This window comes from Aulonocara stuartgranti (assembly GCF_965226115.1).
Source record: "Aulonocara stuartgranti genome assembly, chromosome: 10".
NCBI classification, from domain to species: domain Eukaryota; kingdom Metazoa; phylum Chordata; class Actinopteri; order Cichliformes; family Cichlidae; genus Aulonocara; species Aulonocara stuartgranti.
The window spans coordinates 6,367,708-6,391,906 of record NC_138946.1 but is presented as its reverse complement, the minus strand read 5'-3'; the positions used below and the strand labels follow the sequence as shown (position 1 = coordinate 6,391,906).

Below are 24,199 nucleotides of genomic sequence, written 5' to 3'. Positions count from 1 at the left end.
ATACATATATATATATATACATATACATATATATATACATATACATATATATACATATACATATATATATATATATATACATATACATATATATATATACATATACATATATATATATACATATACATATACATATATATATATACATATACATATATACATATACATATATATATATATATATATATATATATATATATATATATATATATTAGGGGTGCAACGATATTCGTATCGATATTGAACCGTTCGATACAGTGCTTTCGGTTCGGTACGCATATGTATCGAACAATACAACATTTGTAATTTATTTTATCAATTTTCCTTCTGACGATGCTGTCTGTGTTGAGCGCTCAGTGAATCTGTGTTCGACTACTCCACCTAGGCTGCACTGTCCAGCGCAGATCCACTGAGCGCTCAACACAGACAGCATAGTCAGAAGGAAGAGCGCAGGGCACCTCCCCCACCCTCATTCAGATCTGGCGTTTGGAATTATTTTGGTTTTCATGTGACGTATGACCCTGAAGGTAAGTGAGTCATGGACTAAAGTAAAACAGTATGTTGGATTTGCCACCCAATGCTCAATTACATTGGTGTGAACTAGTGTGCTAGCGCAGTTAGCTCGTTAACGTGTTGGCCGTCTAGCCCCATGCACGGAGCGATCGGCGGTAGCTCGTTAACGGAGATTTGCCGTGTTGTGGCGTTAAGGTCATTTCAACGAGATTAACCTGAAAGCACTAGTGGGAACACAACGAATATGACTGCACATTTACGCCGACATCATCCTAGTGCAAAGACAAGTGGAAGCAGACAAAAAAAGCAAGCATGCTACTAACTTTAGCCGAGTCATTTAGACAGCTGTTAGCACATGATTCTCCTTATGCTGCTGAGAATATAGCCCAGAAGAAGCGGATAGTATAGCTTTTATTTTGGAAAGAGACATTTCTCTGTAATAAACTCTCTTTTCCAAAGATGAGTGATTCCTCAATCAGATATAGGGCTCGCAATATCGCTAGCCCGACATCCCGGAGCTAGCGATTTTTTCAGTCGGGCTACCAAAATCTATCTCTGCCCTGCCCGTCGGGCTATTGTAGGAAAAATATATGTCAATGCTTTTGCATTCTTTCAGAAATGTAGCTGGGTAATTATGTCATTGGCATCGGTGAGCCACTGTCAATATGTGACATATTGAAATCGCGTTTGAATTTGCGCTCGTTTTTTTGCTTTCACTTTGCAATCGTGCGAACTGTGTATAGAGAGCGACAGCACTGATCTGTGAGTGATGATAATTTGTGCACCAATTCCTCTGACATCGTCTTATTAATCGTTAGCTTACTATGCAAACATGACAAGTGAAATCTCCCGCAGCTTAAACATGTGAGAGGTTGATCGCGCAGAGAATCGCTGAGCTTATGTGAGTGAGTGTGTAAAAGCAGCAGGATTTATATTTGACTACGATGACCTGGATGACTGAGAACCTTCACAGACAGATATATATTTTAGTTCTGCTGAGCCAAATAAGACAGGTCAGGGAGAAGAAGTGACAGCCAAAGAAAAGCTTACCACAAAACGGAGAAGTTATGACAAATCAGACTATAAGGCAAAAAGAAAGTGCAGCTTTATGGTTTCATGGACAAAAGAATTTCTGTGGCTGCAATATGACGAGCTAAATAACCAGGGCTGCACATAAGTGGTCCGCAGGTGCGCATTCGCTGTCAAAATAAAAAACACGCACAAGGGTTAGGGTTAAATTTAAAAACTGTACTTTTGAGTTAAAATATATATTTATAATTTTAATAAATGACAAATTAAAAAGGCATGAACATTTTTTTGTATCGAAAAAATATCGAACCGTGACACCAAAGTATCGAACCGAACCGAACCGTGAATTTTGTGTATCGTTGCACCCCTAATATATATATATATATATATATATATATATTAGGGGTGCGACGATCCACTGAGCGCTCAACACAGACAGCATCGTCAGAAGGAAAGTTGATCAAATAAATTAAACATTTTTATTGTTCATTACATATGCGTACCGAACCGAAAGCACTGTATCGAACGGTTCAATATCTATACAGTATTGTTGCACCCCTAATATATATATTTATATTCAAATAATTAAAAAAAAAAAACTTCAATTACCTGTTATTACCACACACCCAATTTGATTGTTGGTACTTCCTGCCTTGTGTAGCCACTAGGTAACAAAAGCTCAACACGGCCCCTAGCATCCTGGAGCACTTCCGTTGTGTTTTGGAGTGTGTACGTGCTTTGTCTCTAGGGGCCACTGTGAATATACTTTTATTTATTCACTCCACATAAAATGTAATAAATAAATTATAAAATACAGAATCCAACTATTTACATTTCATACATTTCAACTTTTAACTACTTACATTTTCAGCTTTTTCCTTTTAAACAAATTTAAAGTGAAACAACACAAAACGCTGCAAACCACAACACAGTAAAATATAAATTAAATTAAAAAAAAAGGGGGGGGGGGGGGGGAACGCCCAGATCTTTAATTAAGGGAAAGGTTGGCATTTAGAAATATTAATATCACACTCAACTGACTGTGTTTTATCTTCCCATTGCACTGATGGGTGGACAGTTCTTAGGTGCCTGTGCATGTTGTTTGTGGAGCCGGCTCTATATGATATCCTTTTCTTGTAGACGCTACACTCTGCCTTTGTTTTGTCAATAAGATTGAAATGGCTCCAGACTTTGCTTCTTTTCTTGGTGTCACTCATTTTCTTTACTGTACCTTTCCAATGTGCCGTCTCTGCTCAGCGCAAACACAAGGGTGACTTGCAGCGTGAACCGGAAAAAAGTGAAAGAGAGGGCAGGAGAAAAAAAACAACAACAACAACCCACAGCTGGCTCGCATCGTTCACTTCAAAGATCTGGCTCTGAGAGCCATTTCGTTCGCGACCGACCCATCACTAAAAGACACTGTATATTCCTTAGGTTTGCTCCCTCCACTTATTTTCTACAGGACTAAGGTCTGAAGATTAGCTAGGCCACTCACTGACTTCTTGCCTCTTATTTAGATGCTCTTTTCTTGCCCTGGCATAACAGCCCTAAAGCGTAATGCTTCTACCTCCATGCTTAACTGTGGGGATGGTGTTCTTTGGCAAACAGTGGTTCTGTACATGTGCCGTCTTGGACAGAGAGACCATACGGATGTTGCAAGATTTCAGTCCTTTATGCGTAGTGTGTTACCAATGGTGTTTTTGGTGACTGTGATCCCAACTTTCTTCAGACCATTAACAAGATCTTTCCATGTGGTTTCAGCACATGAGGTCCACATGGAGGGCAATTGATGGTAATTTAATTTTTCTTTCATTTCTTGCTAAACAGCATCAGGGAATGGCACCTTCTCACCAAGCTTCTCGCTGATGGTCTTGTGCAGGTTGACAGTCCAGTCCCTGACGTCCCTTTGCGAGCTCTTCGGTCTTTTCCGTGGTGGTGGAGAGGTTAGAATGGTGACATTGATTCTGTGGACAGGGAATATGTGTAATTTATTGATTTTAGTGATTGACTGCAGCATGGGCACACGGCCATCTGTGGGAACCAGAATTACTTATTTCATTCAATGATATCCAAATCAATTTATAACTTTAATGTAATGTGTTTTTTCTGGGTTTTTGATTGATTCTGTCTCTCGCCATTAAAATAAAACTTCCATAAAAATTAGAGATTGTTCATTTCTTTGGAAGTCAGCTTATAAATTCAGCAGGAGCTCAAATAATTATTTCCCCTACCGTTATTAAATGTCACATATATATAAATGTCTAAATACGATTCTCATTTTCCAGCAGAATGTGTTAGCCCTTTTGCAGCTGGAAAAGAGCATCATCCCTGAGATTAGGTCACCGCAGGGATGATGCCTAGAAGGTGTTTTGGGGTGGCATTTGCTCAGAGTGTCTGCTAACATAGCAGTGAGCAACAGTCTAAATATACAAGTGCAGATTATATCAGGTATCAGTGAGATCTTGTTGCGCACTGACTGTTGTTTTCTAAAAACGCACGAGGAGCCCAACAGACTTCCTCACACATACGCTTGAACAATCAGTGTGCGCTACTGGTCACTGAGAAATGCCCTGAAACTGAGTGACTCAGGATGTATGTCAGGATGTGATGGTATGAGCTGTCAACACTGTTATTGTTGTGCATGCAAGCTCCAGCAAATAATAACTGAACCTTGTCATCTAAGTTATGATTCCAGACAAAAAAAAAAAAAAAAAAAGACAATTTGTGTTTGTGAAAGAATAATTAAATATTTAATTTGGTATTTCATTAAAATAAATAGAATATAAATGCTTGTTTTGTGTGCCGTATAGTTGAGGTCTCCAAGCCTGCTTTGCAATTTCAGTAAAAGTAATAAAGTCGCTTGAATGAAAACCAGATCTATAACAGCTGTAGTGTTTGTCTTTATGATTTTTAAATCTTTAAGAGCATATATGATTCCACACACAAGAAAGCCTTGAAACTCTTCCCATAGGTGAGCTTCCAATCCCCTCAATTTACTAAGCTTTTAATAACCAAGGCTGAAGACATGACATGCTTACAAAGGCATACCTTGAGCCTCAATAAAAGTTTTAAAAGCCGTCTTCCCCAGCGTGATGAAAAGTGGTTTTGTTGTCCTTGGTAGCAAAAACGACCCCCCCCCTTATGAAACAAAACAATCCCCAAAAGACAAAGAAACAAACAAACACCCAGACAGAGGAATTAAAAAAAAACAAAAAGACCAGGAAGCTGGAAGGTGCGCTCGGTCTGCAGAGCCAATCCCTCAGATTAAGAAAAAAAAAGGTAATGCATGCTGGAGTTCTGCAAGTTAAGTAGTGGGAGGACACACTTGCTTCACAGCAGCTAATGATTTCACAGTACTTAAAGCTGTGAATTATGTCTGTTACCTAAAGTGCAATATGTCTGTGTCAAAGCTGCACGAAATATCTAATTGTGGTTTTAAGTACACAGGGATGGATGGAAGAGTGCAGAGTTTGATTTGATCAATTTCAAGGTCTTCAGTAAATATGACAAATATGGGAAGGATGTGGAAATCATTAGTGCTTCCAGAATGGTGGCCGCAGTTATAGTTCTCTAAAATCCACATTTTTTGAAACCTCAACATGTCACATTGGTTTATTGGAGCCAGAAGTGACTACGTTTGGATGAGAGCATAAAAGGCTGAGTTGTCACCAGAGATGGGGAGTAACGCGTTACTGTAACAGCAAAAAAAACCCCTAAACTTCTGAGCAAGCAATTTAGCACACTGCCACGGGAATGTGAAATTCACAGAGAAACCCCGGATCCTCCCACTGACATGACCGCTGCTGCACCGGGCAAACCTCCACCTGCTCCACTCCTGCTAAACAGGTGAAGATAAATTTAAGAGCAACAGGACTTAGTGCTGCTGAATTTTTTGATTTTATTTATTTTCTGCTGTTTTACTTGCATCTATTTGAAAGAGTGAGTGTAAACACACTCTAATTATTTTATTTTATATGCTCGAATATGCAGACAATCGGTTTAAATGTGAAACAAACTTCTTTAAGTCAAAGACAGTTGCATGATAATTAATTTTTGCTTGATGCAATGTGCATAAAGTTAAAAGATTAAAAACTAATAAAACAAGTTTTAAAGAGAGACTTTTTCATTAGATTCAATTTTATATGATGGATTATGCAGAAAAAATAGAATTGGACTGAAAGGTCTATTGCTTTTTTTTTTTAAGTAATAGGATTACTTTTTTGGAGAAGTAATCAGTTACTAATTAACTTGATCAACACTGGTTATCACTATACTTTAGAATGCTTGGCTAGCAAGCTGCAACCATTAAATATTATTTAATGGATGTGGCTACTTCATCAATAGCCACAACCATCCACTAGACAGGTCTATACTCTAAATCATGTCTTGTAATAATAAAAATGGTAATAACAAAAATGTGTGTTAGTCTCTTTTCTCATGTGCGTTGTGTATAGTTGTGTATCCATTTGTATCATTAGTTAGATTCTGTTCACCTGTCTTGATTTCACCGGTTGTTTCCCTGCTTCCTTACTGCCTCATTTGTGTACTTTAGCCCTCAGTTTTCCCCAGTTTTTTGTCATGTCCTCCCTCGTGCTATATGCTCCCTTGTTGTGTGGTTTCCCTTTGTCTCTAAGTTTTTGCTTTTCTGGCTCCAGCTCTGCCTGGTTTTGTATTGTGTTACTTTGAAAGAGAATTCCAGATTAAAGCTGCTCTTTTGAGTTTATATCCTGTCTCACGAGTCCTGCATTTGGGCCCAACACACCCACACCTGTTCTGTGACAAGAACGATGATTCAAAACATACTGCCAGAGCAGTCAAAGCATACTCGGATAGAAAAACACACAATGGAACCCCATCAGTCATGGAGTAGCCTCCCCAGAGCCTGGACCTCAACAACATCGAAGTAGTTTGGGATAATCTTGACAGAGAATGGAACAAAAGGCAGCAAAGATCCACAGATAAGCTTTGAATGTCCTTCAAGAAGACTACTTAAAGAAATTACAAGAAAGCTTTCTTAACATAGTTCACAGTGTGTTAGAATAAACGTAGCTTCGTAAAATCGTACAGCAAAATAGCAAAACACAAACAAGGTGTCGCTCGAGACATTTGCACAGTGCTCTACAGATGCAAATTAATCCTCGTGAACTTTTTATCACTAATGGTATGATCACTGTTTATCAATATAAACTAAAATATTTTATCATTTTGACGGTGCAGACATTTGGGAAATGTCAGGAAAGAAAACAGGAAATCACGTATCCGTTAGTTCTTCTGCATTTTCATATTTGTCTTTTACTGTTGTGGGATAATTACACCAATGTGCTTTGAACTGGTCAGTCCACAAATCTTGCAGCACTTTGATCTGTCTTATACCACTTCATGAGAACTGGCTACCAAACATGATCTACTAATAAGAAAACGGTTGTTTTTTTTCCAAAAGGAGCTAGTTGAGAGTAGCGGAAACATTAAAAAGCACCAGACACACAACTTCCATTAACTTGCATTGTATATTGCACAAAAGGAGTTATAATTGAAGGGAATAAAAATGTTCTCTCGGGTCCATTTCAGGTTGTGATGTTTTACTGTCATCTCTCCAGAGGAGACGAGGAACAGCAAAGCCACATCAATAGTTTCACCAGTTACATAATGAGTTGTGGCGCTCGCCTATTATGTAAAATGCAACATGTCTTGTCTCAGCATTGTATTTCTAGTCTATAGAGGCAGCTGTCAGTGTGAAGTTATTATCTCCGCCTCTCCTGTGATGGATTTCTTCCTGTATGGTTGCTGAACCTCTTTGAAAATTGTCTAGAAAGAAGCCCGTGTCTTTGATTCGGAAGGACTGACACCAAAATCTGACATTTGCCGTTGATGGTTTATATAGTTAAAGATATTTCTGCTGTCAGGTTTCATTCTAGCCACTCTGGAAATATCTTGACATGAGATCATAGTGTCTATGACTGGTCTGTTATCCACAGCAAGAAAATAACAAAGCCATTACAAAACACAAAAACTGGGCCACAAATATAGCTGCAACACCAGCTACAGAAATTCACATTTCCCCCCCTTTTCCTCCCATCAATCTATCTGTAAAATATAAAGAAAATAGCTGTAATTAAACCAAAGTCAAAGTATTTAAGTGCTGCATTAGTGCACTGCGGATATCATACATTTTTCTTCGGCAGTGGGATTCCTCCTTAGAGGTCTGGTGTGAATTCTGGTACTCTGGCACCCCCAGTGCAGAACTGAACCTTTATTACAGGTTAGATAAGGCATAAATGGCTGGTATAGTCACAGCGGGGCTGCAGATTGATTTCACTTTGAGTCAACTCTGCACTCCACGCTGAACCAAATTACCACTGAGCTAAATTTACTCGACTGCTGAAACGCCAGTCGTGCCACATCAGAAAAATAATAAGTTAGACAAAGAAGTCCTGTTATTGCCAGAGGTGCACTTGTACTCTTTGTCTGTGCATCAAGTGCGTAATTTTGCTAAATTAGATTTCCAGCAGAGAATCGGATGACAAAATGGCATAAATGTGCGCTGTACATTTTTCCATATATTAGCATTATATCATACCATAGCCTGTAAGTATGGCCGGACCATTTGAAAGCTGCATCCAGACTGTTAATGCAGGAAGTGAAACTGTAGACATCCTCACTATGGAGATTGTTTATTAGTCTGAAGTGCACGTCATTAAACTCATTACTTAAAGCTGAAATCTGAAAACGCATGTATGTGCAAAGATATTTTGAGAGACTGTGCTGCCATATTTCTCCTGACTGACTGTAAATTCTGAAAAAAATAGTAAAAACACACATGAATAATATCATTTCCTGCTTACCTACAGCTCTCAGTCACAAAATATGTAGCTTTATTTTTCCTAGAGGTAACGATGACAGTTTTTTGTCCAATTTTACTCAAAAACAGCAAATAGTGTACTTACCTGGCATTAAGTACTTATGTGTGACTGACTCAGTAATAAATAAATAAATAGAGGGGATGTGTTATTTAACCCCAAGAACATGATTTACTGACGTTTAATGCTGCAACAATCCATCACCATCACCATCATGGTGAAAAATAGGAAGTAATTCTTACGATCACTTCATGTGTTGTATAAAACAATTTGCTGGCAGTGAAAAAGAAGAATATTACAAAACTGTTGCAGTTTGTTAAAAAAGGCTGAGGAGTTAGTTCATCATCAACAATATGATGCTATTTAAAGTGGACGTGCTCTGTTCATTTCCAGCTCCGTATTTGTATTCTTGGACTAAAGTAGCTTTTCATGAGTCATGCTTCAAAATAATTCTTATTTATTTCATCTTGAGCCTTCCTGCAGCCCCTTATTTCATCCTCGGTCTGATTTAACCTTCTCCCTCTCACCCAGCTTTCTTCTGAGTGCAGGCAAAAGATTTGAGCAACCAATCGGTGGAGCTTGTGTGCTCACAGCCAGAGCTGTGTGCCCAACATGACCATGTTGGGGAAACTGGCTCTCGGTGAAATTATACAAATCCAAAACTGAGCAGCCGGAAGGCCTCACAGGGATTATTTACACTGATGATTTGAAACTTTGGCAATGATTTATTTGAGCATCATTGCTATATACAGTCATGTGAACAAGACAGTTTCCACAGGACTCTATGCAAGCCTGCAAAAAAGCACACCCTTCCTGCTTCCCTGGGAATTAAGAGCGTAAATAGAGCCACTGATCAAATGCACCTGATCAGGTGATCATGAGTAAGCATGAGCACCTCTATAAAATAAAAATGTTGGCAGGTTGCTGCTCTGAAGCATTCAGGTGTGTGTTAACAAGGTGCCATAATCTTTTCAGCAGCGGATGTTCTAACAAATTCACCCCACGGTCAGACCATGTAGAGCTACACCTAAGCCCTCAGTTAGCATGTTAAATGTTAAAGTTCACAACGGTCTGTTAGAAAAAGCCTGAATAAGTGTGGCTTGTATGAAGAAAGCCTCTTCTTTCTAAAAAGAACATGGCAGCATGGCTACAGATTTGAAAAACTGCAAGAATAATGCACTTGTATTATGCCAACTGTGAAGCATGGTGGTGGTGTGGCGACGATTTGGGCTTGTTCCTCAGCCATGGGACTCCAGACCTCAACCCGATTGAAAACCTGTGGAAGGTTATATATAAATGCATGAGCTGCAGTAACATTATAAAGCAAAGTGGGCCAAAGTTCGTCCACAACAACATTAGAGACTGATAAAGTCATACAGTAAACAATTACTTGATGTTATTGCTAAGTGTGGTTCTAGAAGGTACTGAATCGTGGGTATGCTCATTTTTCCACAGGACTCTCGGGTAAAGCTTTCTGTTATTTAAGTGAAAAGCAGATTAATTTTCTTTGTCACATTTTCCATGTCTGGGGTGCGTCAGATGTGTATTAATAGTACTTCATGCTATTTTTATTATAAACACATAATAGATTTCAATCACCAAAAGGTGAGATACAGCAAGTTAACACATATTGCCCCGCACTGTATGGTGGACGATTATAGAAGCTGCTGACAGCTGCAGAGAGGCCACTGCTCACCAGAGCCCAGACGCCTCGGGCACTCAGTCTCATAGACGCAAATGGATTCAGTGTGGCAGCACCTCCGAGAGTGGGCTGCGTTTTCTCCTTAAAAATGTATTTATGCTTTGTAAGAGGTTCCTTTGAATCTGTTATGAGAATCTGGAGAAGGTGCAAATGGGATGACGATAAACACGACCCGTCGTTTTATTATTGTGGCATCACTTGATGTGACAAATGTTTGTGCTGTGTGAATCAGATCAATGTAAACACAGTTTATTTGTAATAAAAGTCCTTCAGAGATGTTAAAGCTGATCCTAAAATGAAACGCATATGAGGACAATTTAAGCTTTGGATGCATAAGAGCTCATAAACTCCAGCTAATCAACCATTTGAATCGGCATACTTTGATACACACTTTTCTCTCTATATAGATTTTTATACATTTTTCACACCTACACCTAAAAGAAAACCCAGAACCAGACACAACTGACTCATATTTGATCAGCAGTAGCAGCTGAAAATATTTGGTATGACTCAGATATATAAAGATCCATTTAGTGTGGAGCGTATTCCGCTGTATCGTGCATTCGTTTGCTTCCAACGATCCGGTCAGCATCCATATCCCAAGTTCCAAAACCCCACTTACTGCTCTCTAACGACCTGCGTCTCACCTGAGTTCAAAGGGCTTTGATCTTAGCTGCCCAAGTGAAGTGAACTAAAGGAGTAAACACTCCAGACTTTGAGTAAACACCTCCAAGTATGGATTTTAATGGATGGGAGCCGCTGGATGAGACGAAACACACTACAGTAGGTTTCTATACCCACCTCTGCAGAAGCTTCTTGCTGCTGCGGGAGATGCACACAGCTGAGGGCAGGGTGAAAAGCACTGATATATAACCTTCAAGTATAAGCTGGACTCTCTATCAGGGACACACGGGCAGACGCGCACTAGGAGACGATGCATCATTAAAATACAAAAACCGCAAAGAAAAGAGCAGTCGCTTTAAATTAACCTCGTCTTTTGTCTCCACATCCTTGCCCTTGAATGGATCTGTTACCCGTAAGATAAAAAGAGGTTTGAATTTTAAATCGGCATAAACAAATGATAACTTCCAAAAAAGTGCGTAACACCATTACTTTCACATGCTGTATAAATCAGGTCCCCCTGTGAGATATTAGGCACCCAATGAGCCAAAATCCTTCAAGGTCAGAGCGTCCCTTCATATATGAAGCTACTGAGGCTGAATTCTTGACATAACTCACGCTGACATGGAGCACACATCGTGCCAAAAACATGTAAGATGATGAAAAAATTCCCACTCGTGTTAACAATGGAAAGCAAAGTAAAGACGACACTGCCATTTGTGTATTGCATTTTCTTTAGTACTTTACATATAACGGGAAAATACAAGGGTTTGCTTTCAAGAGAATACAGGAAATTTAACAGTGCTCTGTACATTACAATATTATAGTCAGTGTGGTGGTTACTTGGCACAGCCAACCGAGCCGTGCACGTTGTGCACATTTCACCATGGGCGGGGGTGAGGGTGGGGATACAATTCAAAATCTTCATTTACATGTTATAAGCAGTCTAAGTTTCTATTAGCAGCTTGAAGAAGATACAAAATGAGCAATATCTACACTTTGCCAAAGCAGGAAGAGACTGGAGGATGTAAAAATCATAATAAAAATAACGTATTAAATACTGTGTGAGTACGTCAGCGAGGAGGGGAAGAAACGTGTGAAAACCGAAGCTGCTATTAGACACTTAATCTGTAAAGTCACCAGATCAGACTAACCAGGTTAACACTAATCACAAAAGAACCAGGCTTAGTTAGGAATTCTACATTCATCCTGAGAGACCGTCATTTGAAGTCAAAACTCAAACTGATTTTTCTCTCTAGTTCACAGGAAAACATGTCGATGTCGTAGCTGAAGGAGGTCGGGCTTGGACCGTCGTCTCGTTTGTAGCCGATAACACAGATTTAAAAATTATTAAAACCAGAATTGGTCATTATTCTTTTCAACCACATGGAACACAGAGAGGGCATGCAGCAAATCAAACCCTTAAAGTCCCAATCCAGGATTTATGTAGATCAGCTGTGGGTCTATATACAAGTAATATATGGAAAAGTACAGTTTAGTGATGAGAAATAATCTCACGCCCACTTTCAGACAAGAATTAAAGGGACAGTTCACCCTACACTAAACCTCTGGGTTGTAGTGATATTTAATCATGTCATTTTTTTGGGATTTTCCCAGTTTTATAGAAAAAAAAAAAAGCTCTCATCACATAGATCATGACCTGATTACACAAAGCGATCCACAAACCTTGTGGTGAGCACTTACATGTACAGCAGGAACTATTTTCTCTTCACCCAACTACACCCTCCAACCATAACACAGTGCAGGAGAAAGCATCAATCTACCCATGACACGATGCACACCCTAGTGACAGAGTGACATCATGTAAACAACATAAATAGCGTCAAGCCTTCATTTACAGCTGAGCTGCAATGTTAACAAGCTGCACGCTTCGTTTTTAGTGTTTGCAGACAGTAGAAAGAAGAAATCGCTCCAAGCGAGGTTTGTAGAGGTTTTTTCAAGGAACTGGTTCAGGATTTCTGAAACAGACATTGCTGTTGAGGTTTTAACAACCTTGAGCGCCTCAAGACAAGAGCCATCTGGTTTCATTATATTCAAGAGAAGGAGAACAATGCTCCTGCTGATACCTCTATACCTGGAAATACCATTTTAAAATATGTCTTTGTATTTATTTTGCGGTGAACTGGCCCCTTGAAAGGATTAATCCAGCTGCTGGTAGGTAGTCACATTGAGTGTTGAAACATGTGGTTTTCCAATGGGAAATAAAGTAACAGCTTTTGTATTTGCTACGAGTGACCGTGTCTTCAGATTGTCAATCAGTGAAATTTTTAAAGTACAGATAAAGTATGTCTTTAATTCTATATTTTCATCTGAAGAAGCTGGTATTGCATAACAGCTGCCACAGTGAGAGGAATTCTGGATTGGGTCTTTACCCAGACCCTTTCCAGGGTCTTAAAGGCGGTAAAATGGCAACAAAATACATTTTGAGTGACAAATAGAGTCACAAAAAGAAGCATGTCACATTTGTTTGCTTATTTGCAGGATCCAAATTAGACAGTTAACACAAAAGAAAACTCCAAGCCCTTAGATGCACACTACAGAAGTTAAGCAGAGTTACATGGAAAGCCATTTTTCAAATCTGCTTGTCTCATTAGTCCTGAAAAGAACTTATTTTATGTGAGATCAGAGCTGGAATAACATCAACCTTTAAAGTCGCCTCTAGTTATTCTCTCTAAGTACTATAAAGCAGACAAGCTAACAGGGCAAGTGTAATTAAAAATACTATCAGCCCTGCTCCTGGTTACTATGCATCTTTCTGCCTGGCGACGTTTTCAGTCTTCAGATATTTTACGCTTAACTCTCCAGAGCTTTCATTTTTTCTGCTTGAGCTTACCTGAAAGCCACGTCAGTAAACATTTAAAAGACAGCAATTAACACTTCTGCACAACAACACTTAGGCTGTGTTGATTTCAACCGCTTTGATTTGTCAGTAAAGCCTGAGGTACATTTACATGATCTCACACCCGCACCCATATCATCCTCACAGCTGGAGTAACAGAAGCACATTTAGCATTTTCCCCGCAAAAGCTACTACGCTCTGGCACCGTTCATATTTGAAGTAAATTTGTGACCTCTACACACAAGTTCACCGGAATAGAGAATCGAAACAGGGCCCACATAAAGGTGTGTCTGAAAACAGTGTGACAGCATGAGATGGTCATGACTTAAATGATGGAAGAGAATCAATGATTTATTCCGTAACCTTCTTTAAGGATGGATGGCGTTTCCTGCAGAGTTTAGAGGATCTTGTGCTCAGTGAGAATGTTTCCATTAGAAGTTATTCTTTTTATTATTTTTCCAAAAGGCTGGAGGGCCAGCCAAACTTGGGGAAGGGAAGTAAATCATCAAAAGATTAGAATCTATTACAAGTCTGATGCATAGCAAATCCCCTCGTTCAACAGTCAGATGTGATACCATTTAATAAAAATCTACAGTTCTGTTGTAACATTACCGAGGGGAACCTTCAGCCCACCACAAGACTATAAAATATTCAAGACTTCAACCAGCTTCCACTCGTATACCTTGGAGTAAGCAGCTTGTCGAATGTTCGAGCTGGAACTGGCTCCAGCTCGATGCAATATATACATATACTAGAGAGGAATGTCTGCATGTATGTAAGCCTGGCCTGGAATGGCATGGCATGCGTGTAATGCATGATAACATATTCAGTTTAGTTATGTGTATGAATGATTATATAATTACAATATAAACATTTACAAATTTGGAAAAAAAGTTGCTGATTGTGCCTCACGATCCCCTTCCATGCAAAGACTGTTAGAGATCCTCGCAATGCACAAGCTCTTTGTATTTATTCCTCATGCTGGAGAGCAGTCGTAGTATTTTACATAGTAGCTCTTACTACACTGGCTCTAGCCGTCGTGAGAAAACAGGGTGTCCGCGCTGATATACGAGTGAACTGTGACCATTTTTTTTATTATAAGGCATTAAGATTTGTTCAGGACCATGAGGACTAGTAGTAGTAGGGCACTGCTTTTGACTACCTATGAAATGTAGAAAAATGTAAGGAATGAACATGAGTACAAATCATGAGTGTGCCGCACCAACAACAACTATGAAGAACGTTTTACCGTTAAAAGAACGCTTTTCCTACTTTGGCGAAAAACAAAAAAACAAAAGAAAAAATATGATTTTTTTTAAAACATAGCTTTCATGAGAGTCTTTGACAGTTATTTACTCATCAAAGGCCTCTTTGTTTGGAATAGGTACAGTACTGCAGAGTCCCACCGAGCCACGACCGGTACCATACACCTGTCCGTATCAGGCTTTCATTGAAATCAGATCCTGAAAATAAGAGAGCCGCAGCAGCTCTCTCGTCGCCCATGGCTCGGCTTCCCAGTGAAACAGGTTTGCAAAAGCCAAGATTTACAGATTTCTCTAGCAATCGAGATCCTCTGGTCAGGTCTTTGGCTTCCTCGCGTCCTCCTCTGTGTGAGCGTGTATGAGATTACAGCACTGTGCAAACTAAAAGAAACTAACCAAAACAACAGTTGACCTTTTAGTCTGTGAAAAAATTATCTTTCACTTAGGTGTAAAAGAGAAAAATAGAAAGGAACGTTCTTCTTAGAAAGCCGAGAGTGGGGCTCGACGCTGCACCTCGTATCTCAGGCTATTTCTTTTATTCTGCGCATGTAATCGTGCAGTTCCTCTGGGTCTTGAAAGCCCATATCCTGGCAAACCCACTGAATGTCCTCTTCATCTGCTATCGGGATGGAGTTATAGGGCAGCTCCTCTGTGGGAAGGGTGGTAAAAGTGGTGAACTTGACTCGCTTGCGCTTAGAGGTGGGTGAACTGGCATCCTCGCCGTTCTCCTTTGTAGAGCCCCCAGAGCTGCCGTCGCCCCTTCCGTGTACCTGGCTTTGAACGCTAGTCTGGGAACTGCCACTGCTGTGGTGGTCCCCGTGGCAACAAGTCTGTACGCCCTCCAGAGGGTTAGTGGGACTTTCCACTTGCTGTGGTGACAGATCACACTGGGCCCTCAGCGGCTGGCCGTTTCCCAGGAACACCCAGTGGTGGGAGTGATCCATGTTGGCCTGACCCTCAGGTGGGATCCGCTTATGGCGGTATTTAAGCACAAAGACAATGCAGTTGATGAGAAAGACTAAAATGGCCAGGCAGAAGACTCCCAGTAAAGCGTACATGCCAATCTCAAGGTCAGTCATGTTGCGAGACGAATGCACAAAGTCTTCCTCCTCCTCTTCTTCACCCTCAGTCGGTTCCTCTTGGATACTCATAGTAGGTAAATTGGTGTAATCAATGGGAACACTGGCAGGCTGCTCGTTAGATGTCTCATAAATTCGTCCACTAATGTTCGGATCGACGATTGGACGCCTGGTGACGGGTGCCAGCTCAATCTCCCCCTCCGTGGTCGCCTCTTCCTCAGAGTCCTCCTCGGGGCCAAAGCGGACCTTGACATAAACTGCAGCAGATGCGATGACGCTTTTGCGTTTGGTCTTCTGGCAGGCCTCACAGATGGTCATCTCCACACGCACCATCTCGCCAGATCCTTCTCCTTCTGCCACCACCACAGGCCAGCGTTGCTGAGGCTCCTGGGTTACTGACACAACTTTGTCATCCAATGTGGAGGCATTGAGGTTGTAGTCTTTGGGATCAAAGTAAGTCAGAGTGGCGGCTGTGTTGTCACTAAAAAGCATCCAGACAGACAAGCTGGCCTCCTGTCAGAGAAAAACAGAGAAATGCATTTTAAATTTCTAGAAATTAACTTTTTCTTGTTTCAGTATCAAAATGTCACTTCTGAAAATGCATCAAATGCCCTGATCACAAAAAAAAAAAATCTGAAATCAAGATTTTTTTTTTCCATTGAGAATGTAATTTGACTTGTGGTTCATGAGAAAAACAAAGAAAAGTTATTCTAATTATTTCAACGCGATGAATATGTCAGGAGAAAGTAAGTGAAGAACATAAAAAACTGCACCAAAATCAATAAACAAGCTGCACTTACTTTACATATTAAGAAACAGCTATGGTTATTCTTACACGTACTGTGTTTTTCCTTCTTTTGGGTAATATCTATACACACTAAGCAATGATGGATGCTTATATTAAATACACCCCAAGTTCAAATGTTGAGGTCAGTTTATGTCCCCACTTGTAGCCATTCGACAGATTTCAGACTGCTCTAAACACAAATTTTCAACTCCTGCATCTGTACGATGCAGTAAAGAACAGTTATCCCTAATATGGTCATATTAGTCATCAACTGTCAGCACAGTACCCCACTCAGCCAATCAGAAGACAGCATCCTTAATGGGAGACGAGCTAAAACTGTGGAAGCACATTTCTGCCCAGCAGAGACAAGTCAAACTTTTATTATCTCAAAATGTCCCTCAAAATATAAATGTACTTATTTATATATTTAGCAGTGGAAACAAGCTTCTCTATATAACAGCTTGTTACAGGCAGTGGACGGATTGGGGAGCTGCACCAACACCCAGTGTGAAATAAACAAGGTTTATTTTGAAAATTAGAGTCCGACACAAAACAAAACGTTGGGAATGAACGTAATAGATCCACTGAAAAAACAAAGCAAAAAGATTTTTGTAAATCTCAAGCAGAAATAAATGTAAGATAATGATGATGCTATGTGTTAGTTTTACCAAATACAGAAAATCCATTTATTTTGTGTGAAGTACTTGCATTTGTTAAATACTATTATGAGTAATAGCAGGATGACCCTTTATTTATGGGTTAATAACAACGCTTATCAAGATGAGAGACGACTGATGGCCAAGGTGAAGCAAAGGTATAATTTTGATAAAACAATAACCCATTCTGTAGATGTTTATTCGTCACCAAAGAATATTTAAACAGTTCGGTTCCTGTTATTTCACGGCATTGATCGTGATTTGAATGCCTGTTCCCAACTGAGCCTTTGAAGTCCTGGACTTGCTCTAATTCCTAAATCTCCAGAGCATTTGTGAGCATCCGCAGTGCCCCTTGCTCAGTACAAGCCTCGACATGCACACAAAACGGCCTGCCTCTGATGTGCACACAAGCGAACCACTTGCGAGCACAGAGGAGGAAGGGGTGGCAGAGAAATGACTGTGTTGTCCTGAAGGCTACAAGGCAGGTTCGTTTGGCAGCACAGACAGATGAGGCGCAAACAGCAGTGGTGTGCGCTGCAAATGATGAGCCCGTCTCTTTGTGTTTGCTTCTTGTGTTGGTTTTATTTTTGTATTTTCTATCACTCTTCACTGTCTGCTCTCCCCTATAGAGAAATTGGATAAAAAGCCCGGGTGCCACTGCCAACACGGCAGTTACCTGACAACATTCATCTGCTGCAGAATAAACCACAACATTGGTGTCCGTGTAATCAAGGATGCATCTGACAGTCCCTTTTGTTCACAGCTTGCCTAAACATCAGGAACCAACCATTAGGAAAAACTGACAGAGAGGGAAGATTTTGTTTGTAGGTGCAGAACAAATGCACAGAAGGAAAAAAGATGTTTTTGGTTCGAAAGAATGGAGGGAATCAAGTAGGGAAATATCAACCCTATGTTTGGTCCAAGCCTCTAACAGATTGGTTTAGGGTCCTTTAATGTGCTATTCGGGTGTCATTCTACCTGTCGACATTTTCATTAACATTATTCACCTTTAAAAATTCATCATGCAGTCCTAAGTGGCTCAGACATAAACATAAACTGTGTAAACTAATATTTGTGTAATATATGCCTCCTATTCTACTTTAGGAAACTCTAAGAACCAAAAGCAAAAGCAGTCTGACAGCAAAGTACACTATTGGGGTGATACTGTGGAGTCTTTAAGGTAAGATGGGGCCTGATTATTCAAGACAGGATTTTGAGACAAAATTTGAGACAGGATGTTGCTAATCCAAAGAGATATTGTGTAAATGAAAGTCCTACATATTTGTATCATTTCCTTTCTGAAGGACATATTATGGTAAAAAATGACTCTTCACATAGCTACTGGATGACACGATAATGCTATCAAGACAAAGTATTGGGCTAGACACCATCTTTATAAGATGGTCAAGTACAATAACCTAGCGGCCCCCAACCCGGACCTGGTCAACCCCCGGGGGGACCACTAGAGTTGAAGCTCCAGTGTGAAATTTATGGTTTTCAGGGTTTTTATCATTAACTCCATTTCCCTGGGTCTTTTCCCGCGTTGTAGTTGTGCGTCTTATTTTGAAAGAGATGCTTACACGTTACCATAGTGACCAGAGAGCATTAAGGGGCAGAGAGGAGGATGTTACTCTCAATTTTGTTGACTCATTTCAGGACAATGCTGCTAATAAAATTACACAATTACACAGCGAATTCGTGTTTATTATTATATTTACAAAATAACACAGTTTTTGTCTTGGTCGTATCATTTTATTTTGTTGTATTTATCCGCGACACCTTAAAGGCCGGTCCGTGAAAATATTGTCTGATATTAAACCGGTCCGTGGCGCAAAAAAAGGTTGGGGACCGCTGCGATAACCTCAGTTTTGTCTGAATTTAGAAGTCTTTATGTCTTTAAGACATGCCTGTAGTTTAACTAGCTTATTTGTATCATCTGGCTTCATGAATAAATAAAGCTGGGTATCACCTGCAATATGCAATGCAGTACTATTAGCGTTTTCTAATAGTATTGCCTAAGCGATGCAATTATAATGTAAAAAGTATTGGTCTCAGCACAGAACCCTGTGGAACTCCATGACTAACTTTGATGTTAGTCATGGAGATTTCCCATTTACATGAACAAACTGAAGTCTATTAGATACAAACAATTCAAACCGGTGCAGTTTATTTATTATTCATTTAAAACCAAAGTTATGTTCTAATCTCTGTAGTAAAATATTGTGGTCAACGCTGCACTGAGATCTAGCAAAACGATCATAGAGATGAGTCCACAGTCAGAGGTCATAAGAAGATCATTCATAACTTTCACTGGTGCCGTTTCTGTGCTGTGCTGCACTCTAAACCCTGACTGAAACTCCTCAAATAAACCATTCCTCTGCAGATGATCACCCAGCTGTTTTAGAATTACTTTTTTCATGAATTTCTGAGATGAAAGTAAGTGAGCAGCTTGCCATGTTTTATTTGAAAAAACACTCCACTGTCAAAAATTCATGTCCTCTGTTCAACCTCAGTTCTCCTTTGCATGGATGCCTTTGCCCTTGATTGTAACAGCTAGGAGAATAACTACACTCATCACTTTAGTGGAGAAAGAATTTTAACGGTGTTTCTGTGTTTTCTCAGAACTGACATGTGGGTATAGCAATAGTAAGCAAAACTCTTTCATCTGAACAACACGATATGAATTAAAGCTACCAATATGGATGATAGTAAAGTAACTTTCTCAAGTTTTTATTTTGTGGCATCTAGAAATATATATATATGGATGTAAACGCAACATGAACAGCTTGGATTATAAAATATGCATAAGCAGTGCAAATATTATTCCGTGACATTTGCATCAATTTAAGGTTGCAGAAGTGCGATGTGTACTTTTTCGCTACGCAGCAACAACAGCAACAGGAGTGGTTTACAAAGATCCCTTAAACGCTGAAGCCTTTCAGTTCAAAGAGGATTGAACTTTGTCATGTGGAACAGAATAATGCAAAGAGACCTTGATTGTCCAACTCGCTCCATACATAGTTTATGTGTTTCATTCATTTCTGGAGTAATAGAGGACATTTAGTAAGTTTTCCTGTGAAACGGAATCAAATGGCTTGAAATAGCTCCAGTAGTCCTCTGAGAGCTTTGCCGGCAGAGGAATTGGCTGCCTTTTATGGCCCGGCCTTGGAGAGCACTTAGGACAATACATTACAATAATTAAATTTCAAGGTGGCCAAGAAGCGGAAAGCAAGAAGAATTGGAATTTAATGCTCGCTTCTCTCTCACTGATGCCTGATGTGGTTGTCGTTGCGTTTTTAGCAACTTGCAGGCCAGAGAAAGGGCAAAGCGGGAAAACGAGTCAGACGCACACATACACACATTTCTCCCGAGGTGAAGCAGGGCTGCCAATTAATTCTTAGCTTAGAATTGCAGAGACTCTTGCTCCCGTGTGAAGAAACAGTGGCAAAGACTTTCCCCCTCTTACACAGACATCTTCGTGCTTTTCACTTGAGCAATAAAACCCATTTTGGGAAATGTATTTGGACGTATCAGAAGTGTTTTGCCAGGCTTGGCTAATATGCAGTTTTGTAATATATAATGGGACCAAAGATACTTATTAGTTCTCTGCAGCTGCCCTCACATGGTGCCCTTGCTAACAATGCTGGGTTCAGTTTAAAAAATCTAGCATAGAAATGGTTTTGTTGTCTATGTTGCGTGTTAAACCTGCATCAAACTGGCGACATTTTGTTCAAAAATCAAACTAGTACCTCCTGACTGATGTCCACTCATTGGACATTTTATAAAGTGCACCTCAGTTGTACTGGATTAGACTCCTGTTTTTTAAATTCTTCATGGTGTAGATGATCCACATTGACATGATAGCACCACACAGTTGCTGTAGTTGTTTGCTGCACATCCATGATGTGACTCTCCTATTCCACCATATCCCGAAGATGCTTGACTGACAGCGTTTGATTGAGATCTGGTGACTGTGGAGGCTATTTGTATGGAAGCTCGTTTCTGCCATAAAAAAAAAAAAATAAAAAAAAAAATTATCCATAACTCAATATTTTGAGTTATTTTCTCAAAGTTTTGACTTATTAACTCAAAATTTTGAGAAAAATTTCGAGTTAGCGCTGCCAATCAGTAATCTACGTGAATTACGTCATTTCCTTGTTACCCGGAAGCTGAAGCCCTCAGCTACAAATGCTATAGCTAAGCTACCAGTATTACGGCCAGTCATGAATGCACAAATTGCTGAGTATTTTCAGCGTGGCTTCACAACTGATGAAATCCTTTTGTTATTAGCTGAATCACATGGCGTTACTATCGCCAATTTGTTGCGATCCAGTTTTGAGTGCGCGTTCCTCTGCGCCATATCCTTCTGGGTAACAAGAAAATGACGTCATTCACGTAGATTACTAATTGGCAGAGCTAACTCAAAATTTTGAGTCACTGTTCTCAAAATTTCGAGTTAATAAGTCGAAATTTCGAGAAAATAACTTGAAAGTTCAAGTTATGGATACTTTTTTTTGGGGGCGGAAGCAGGCTTCCATATGTTTGAATACAGTGAATTCACTGAAATGTCCAAGAAATTAGTTTGAGATGATGTGAACTTTGTGACATGGCTGGTGACAGCCATCAGAAGACGGACAGATTGTGGTCATAAAGACATGAACATGGTCGGCAACAATATTTAGAAAGGCTGTGCTGTTTAAAAGATGCTAGATTGGCACTAAAGGGTCCAAAGTGTGGCAAGAAAATATGCCTGAGAGCATTATGCCAACATCACCAGCCTGAACTGTTGATACAAGGCAGAACAGATCCATGGTTTCGTGTTGCCTATGCCAAATTCTGACCCTGCCATCTGAAAGTCGCAGATGGCAGGGTCTGAAAGTTGAGTTTTATCAGACCAGGAAATGCTTTTCTAATCGTCTGTTGTCCAATTTTGTTGAGTCTTGTGAATCGTAGCCTCAGTTTCCTGCTCTTAGCTGACAGGAGTGGCACCTGCTGTAGTTTTCTGCTGGTGTACCGTGGCTTCAAGGTTCAAAGCGTTGTGCATTCAGAGATGCTCTTTAGAATACCTCGGTTGTAACTACCAGCTATTTAAATTACTGTTGCATTCCTATCAGCTTGAAGCAGTCTCGCTATTCTCCTCTGAGCTTTGGTGAAAATGAAAGTATTGTCACCCAGAGAACTGCTGTTCACTGAATATTTTCTCTTTTTTAGACCATTCTCTGCAAACACCAGAGACGGTTGGGTGGAAAATCCCAACAGATAAACAGCCCTTAAATCACCTTTCTTCCCTTTTCTGATGCTCGGTTTGAACTTCAGCAGGTTATGTTGTGCATGTCTTCATGTCTAAATGCAGTAAGTTGATGATATTTACAAGTAAACTTAATATCACCAGACTGGATACATAAATAAGGAAAATGGTAAGAGCTAGGTGTTAGTCAGTAGCACATAATCCAGGCTCCTACTGAGCTACTGAATTAAGCTGTTGGTAATGGGAATACTCAAATGGTTTTGGTATTATATTCAGACCTTAAATAAGAGTGTGTACTATCTTGTTTTTTCCGATGAGTTAATATGTACCTAAAATACAGATTTTAAAATTGAGCACAGTCCTGTTGCCATGGCAGTTTAATTGGACTGCATGTGGACATGCTGACTTGTACAAGTGTGTTGGTATTTTGTTTGTTTTTGTAAGCTCTGAATTAGAAATGATCCAGGAAATTGCGTATACCACAAGACCAACAACACCAAACATCTGCAGCGAGGGTCATTTTTCAGCCAGCCTCCAATTAGGATGAATTTTTCAGTGAAATGGAAAAGACTTGGCATTGTTTACTTCAGCATCATTGTGGCATTTCTTCTTTTTTTTGTGGGGGATTTTTTATTTTTTTTAAATCACAGCTTAAAGTTGTTATAGGATTTGGGGATTTGTAGATAACTGTTAATTAGTGTTACATAACATACAAAAGAAGGTAGAAGAATTTCACTCGGCAGGAGTGAAACACCTTTTTAGATTAGCTTCTAATAAATTAACCACAATAAACCAGCAGTAGAGCAAAACTCTAACAACCCTAGAAATGCACTTGAGAAGTCGAGTTCGGTGACTCAAATTAGTAGAGGTGACACCGAGCACACCTTTCTCTCAAAGCAGCGTAAGTCTCAGACACAACTGCAGACCTTGATACAATTTAAAGAAGTGAAACCTCTGTAAAGCCGTAGAACTAGATGAAGGGTTGAAGTAAAGTTGGGAATTTTACTGTGAACTCTGGGAATTCCTTCCCCTTTGAGAATCTGCCGTTTTTGGCTCATCTGAGGTTGCGGCTTGATTTTAAACCTAACAGTAAAGCAGTTTAAAAATGCACAATGACTCTGCACTGTGTGATAACTCGTCTCTGTACCTGTTTGGGAGCAGCGAGTGTCTGGATTCCTGTTGCCTTGGCCACCATGGTGTGGCTGTTGCCGGGGCTGGGCTGCAGTGACAGGGTCAGGCCTGAAATGGCGTGAACACGCAGCTCTGTGATGGAAACCTTGTCATCTGTGACCGAGAATGCCGCCTCTCCTAATACTGCATCCACTGCCAGAGGAGACTCCACCTGCAGAGAAAAAGATGTGCTTTTATTGCATCCCCACATGACACAGGGACATCGTTTAAGTCCAGAATAGACAACAGCTTTATTGTCTCTCTGAAGCGCATAAAGCCCATGACAAGCCACTTTTGGATTAAAGTGCTTTGTGCTGTTGTTTGTTCCAGTGCATCTACTTTCTTCTGTGTCAATGCCTCGCTGTCTATCACAGTGAGAAAACAAACCTAAAAAAAAGGCACACTCGAGACAGAA

At 40.0% G+C, this 24,199-nt stretch overlaps 1 protein-coding gene across 3 annotated transcripts in view; it reads right to left on the bottom strand.

The window, feature by feature from the left end:
• Positions 1 to 11,454: 11,454 nt before the first annotated feature.
• tmem132e (transmembrane protein 132E) overlaps positions 11,455 to 24,199 on the bottom strand; it is a 440,362-nt gene continuing 427,617 nt past the window's right edge. For all 3 annotated transcript variants that reach the window (XM_082549921.1, XM_082549922.1, XM_082549920.1), the window contains exons 8-9: positions 23,762 to 23,956; positions 11,455 to 16,436 (exon numbers count right to left, since the gene is read on the bottom strand). In XM_082549921.1, coding sequence (XP_082406047.1) covers positions 15,366 to 16,436; positions 23,762 to 23,956 — 1,266 coding nt within the window. In that variant the 3' untranslated portion in view covers positions 11,455 to 15,365. The remainder of the gene's footprint in view (positions 16,437 to 23,761; positions 23,957 to 24,199) is intronic.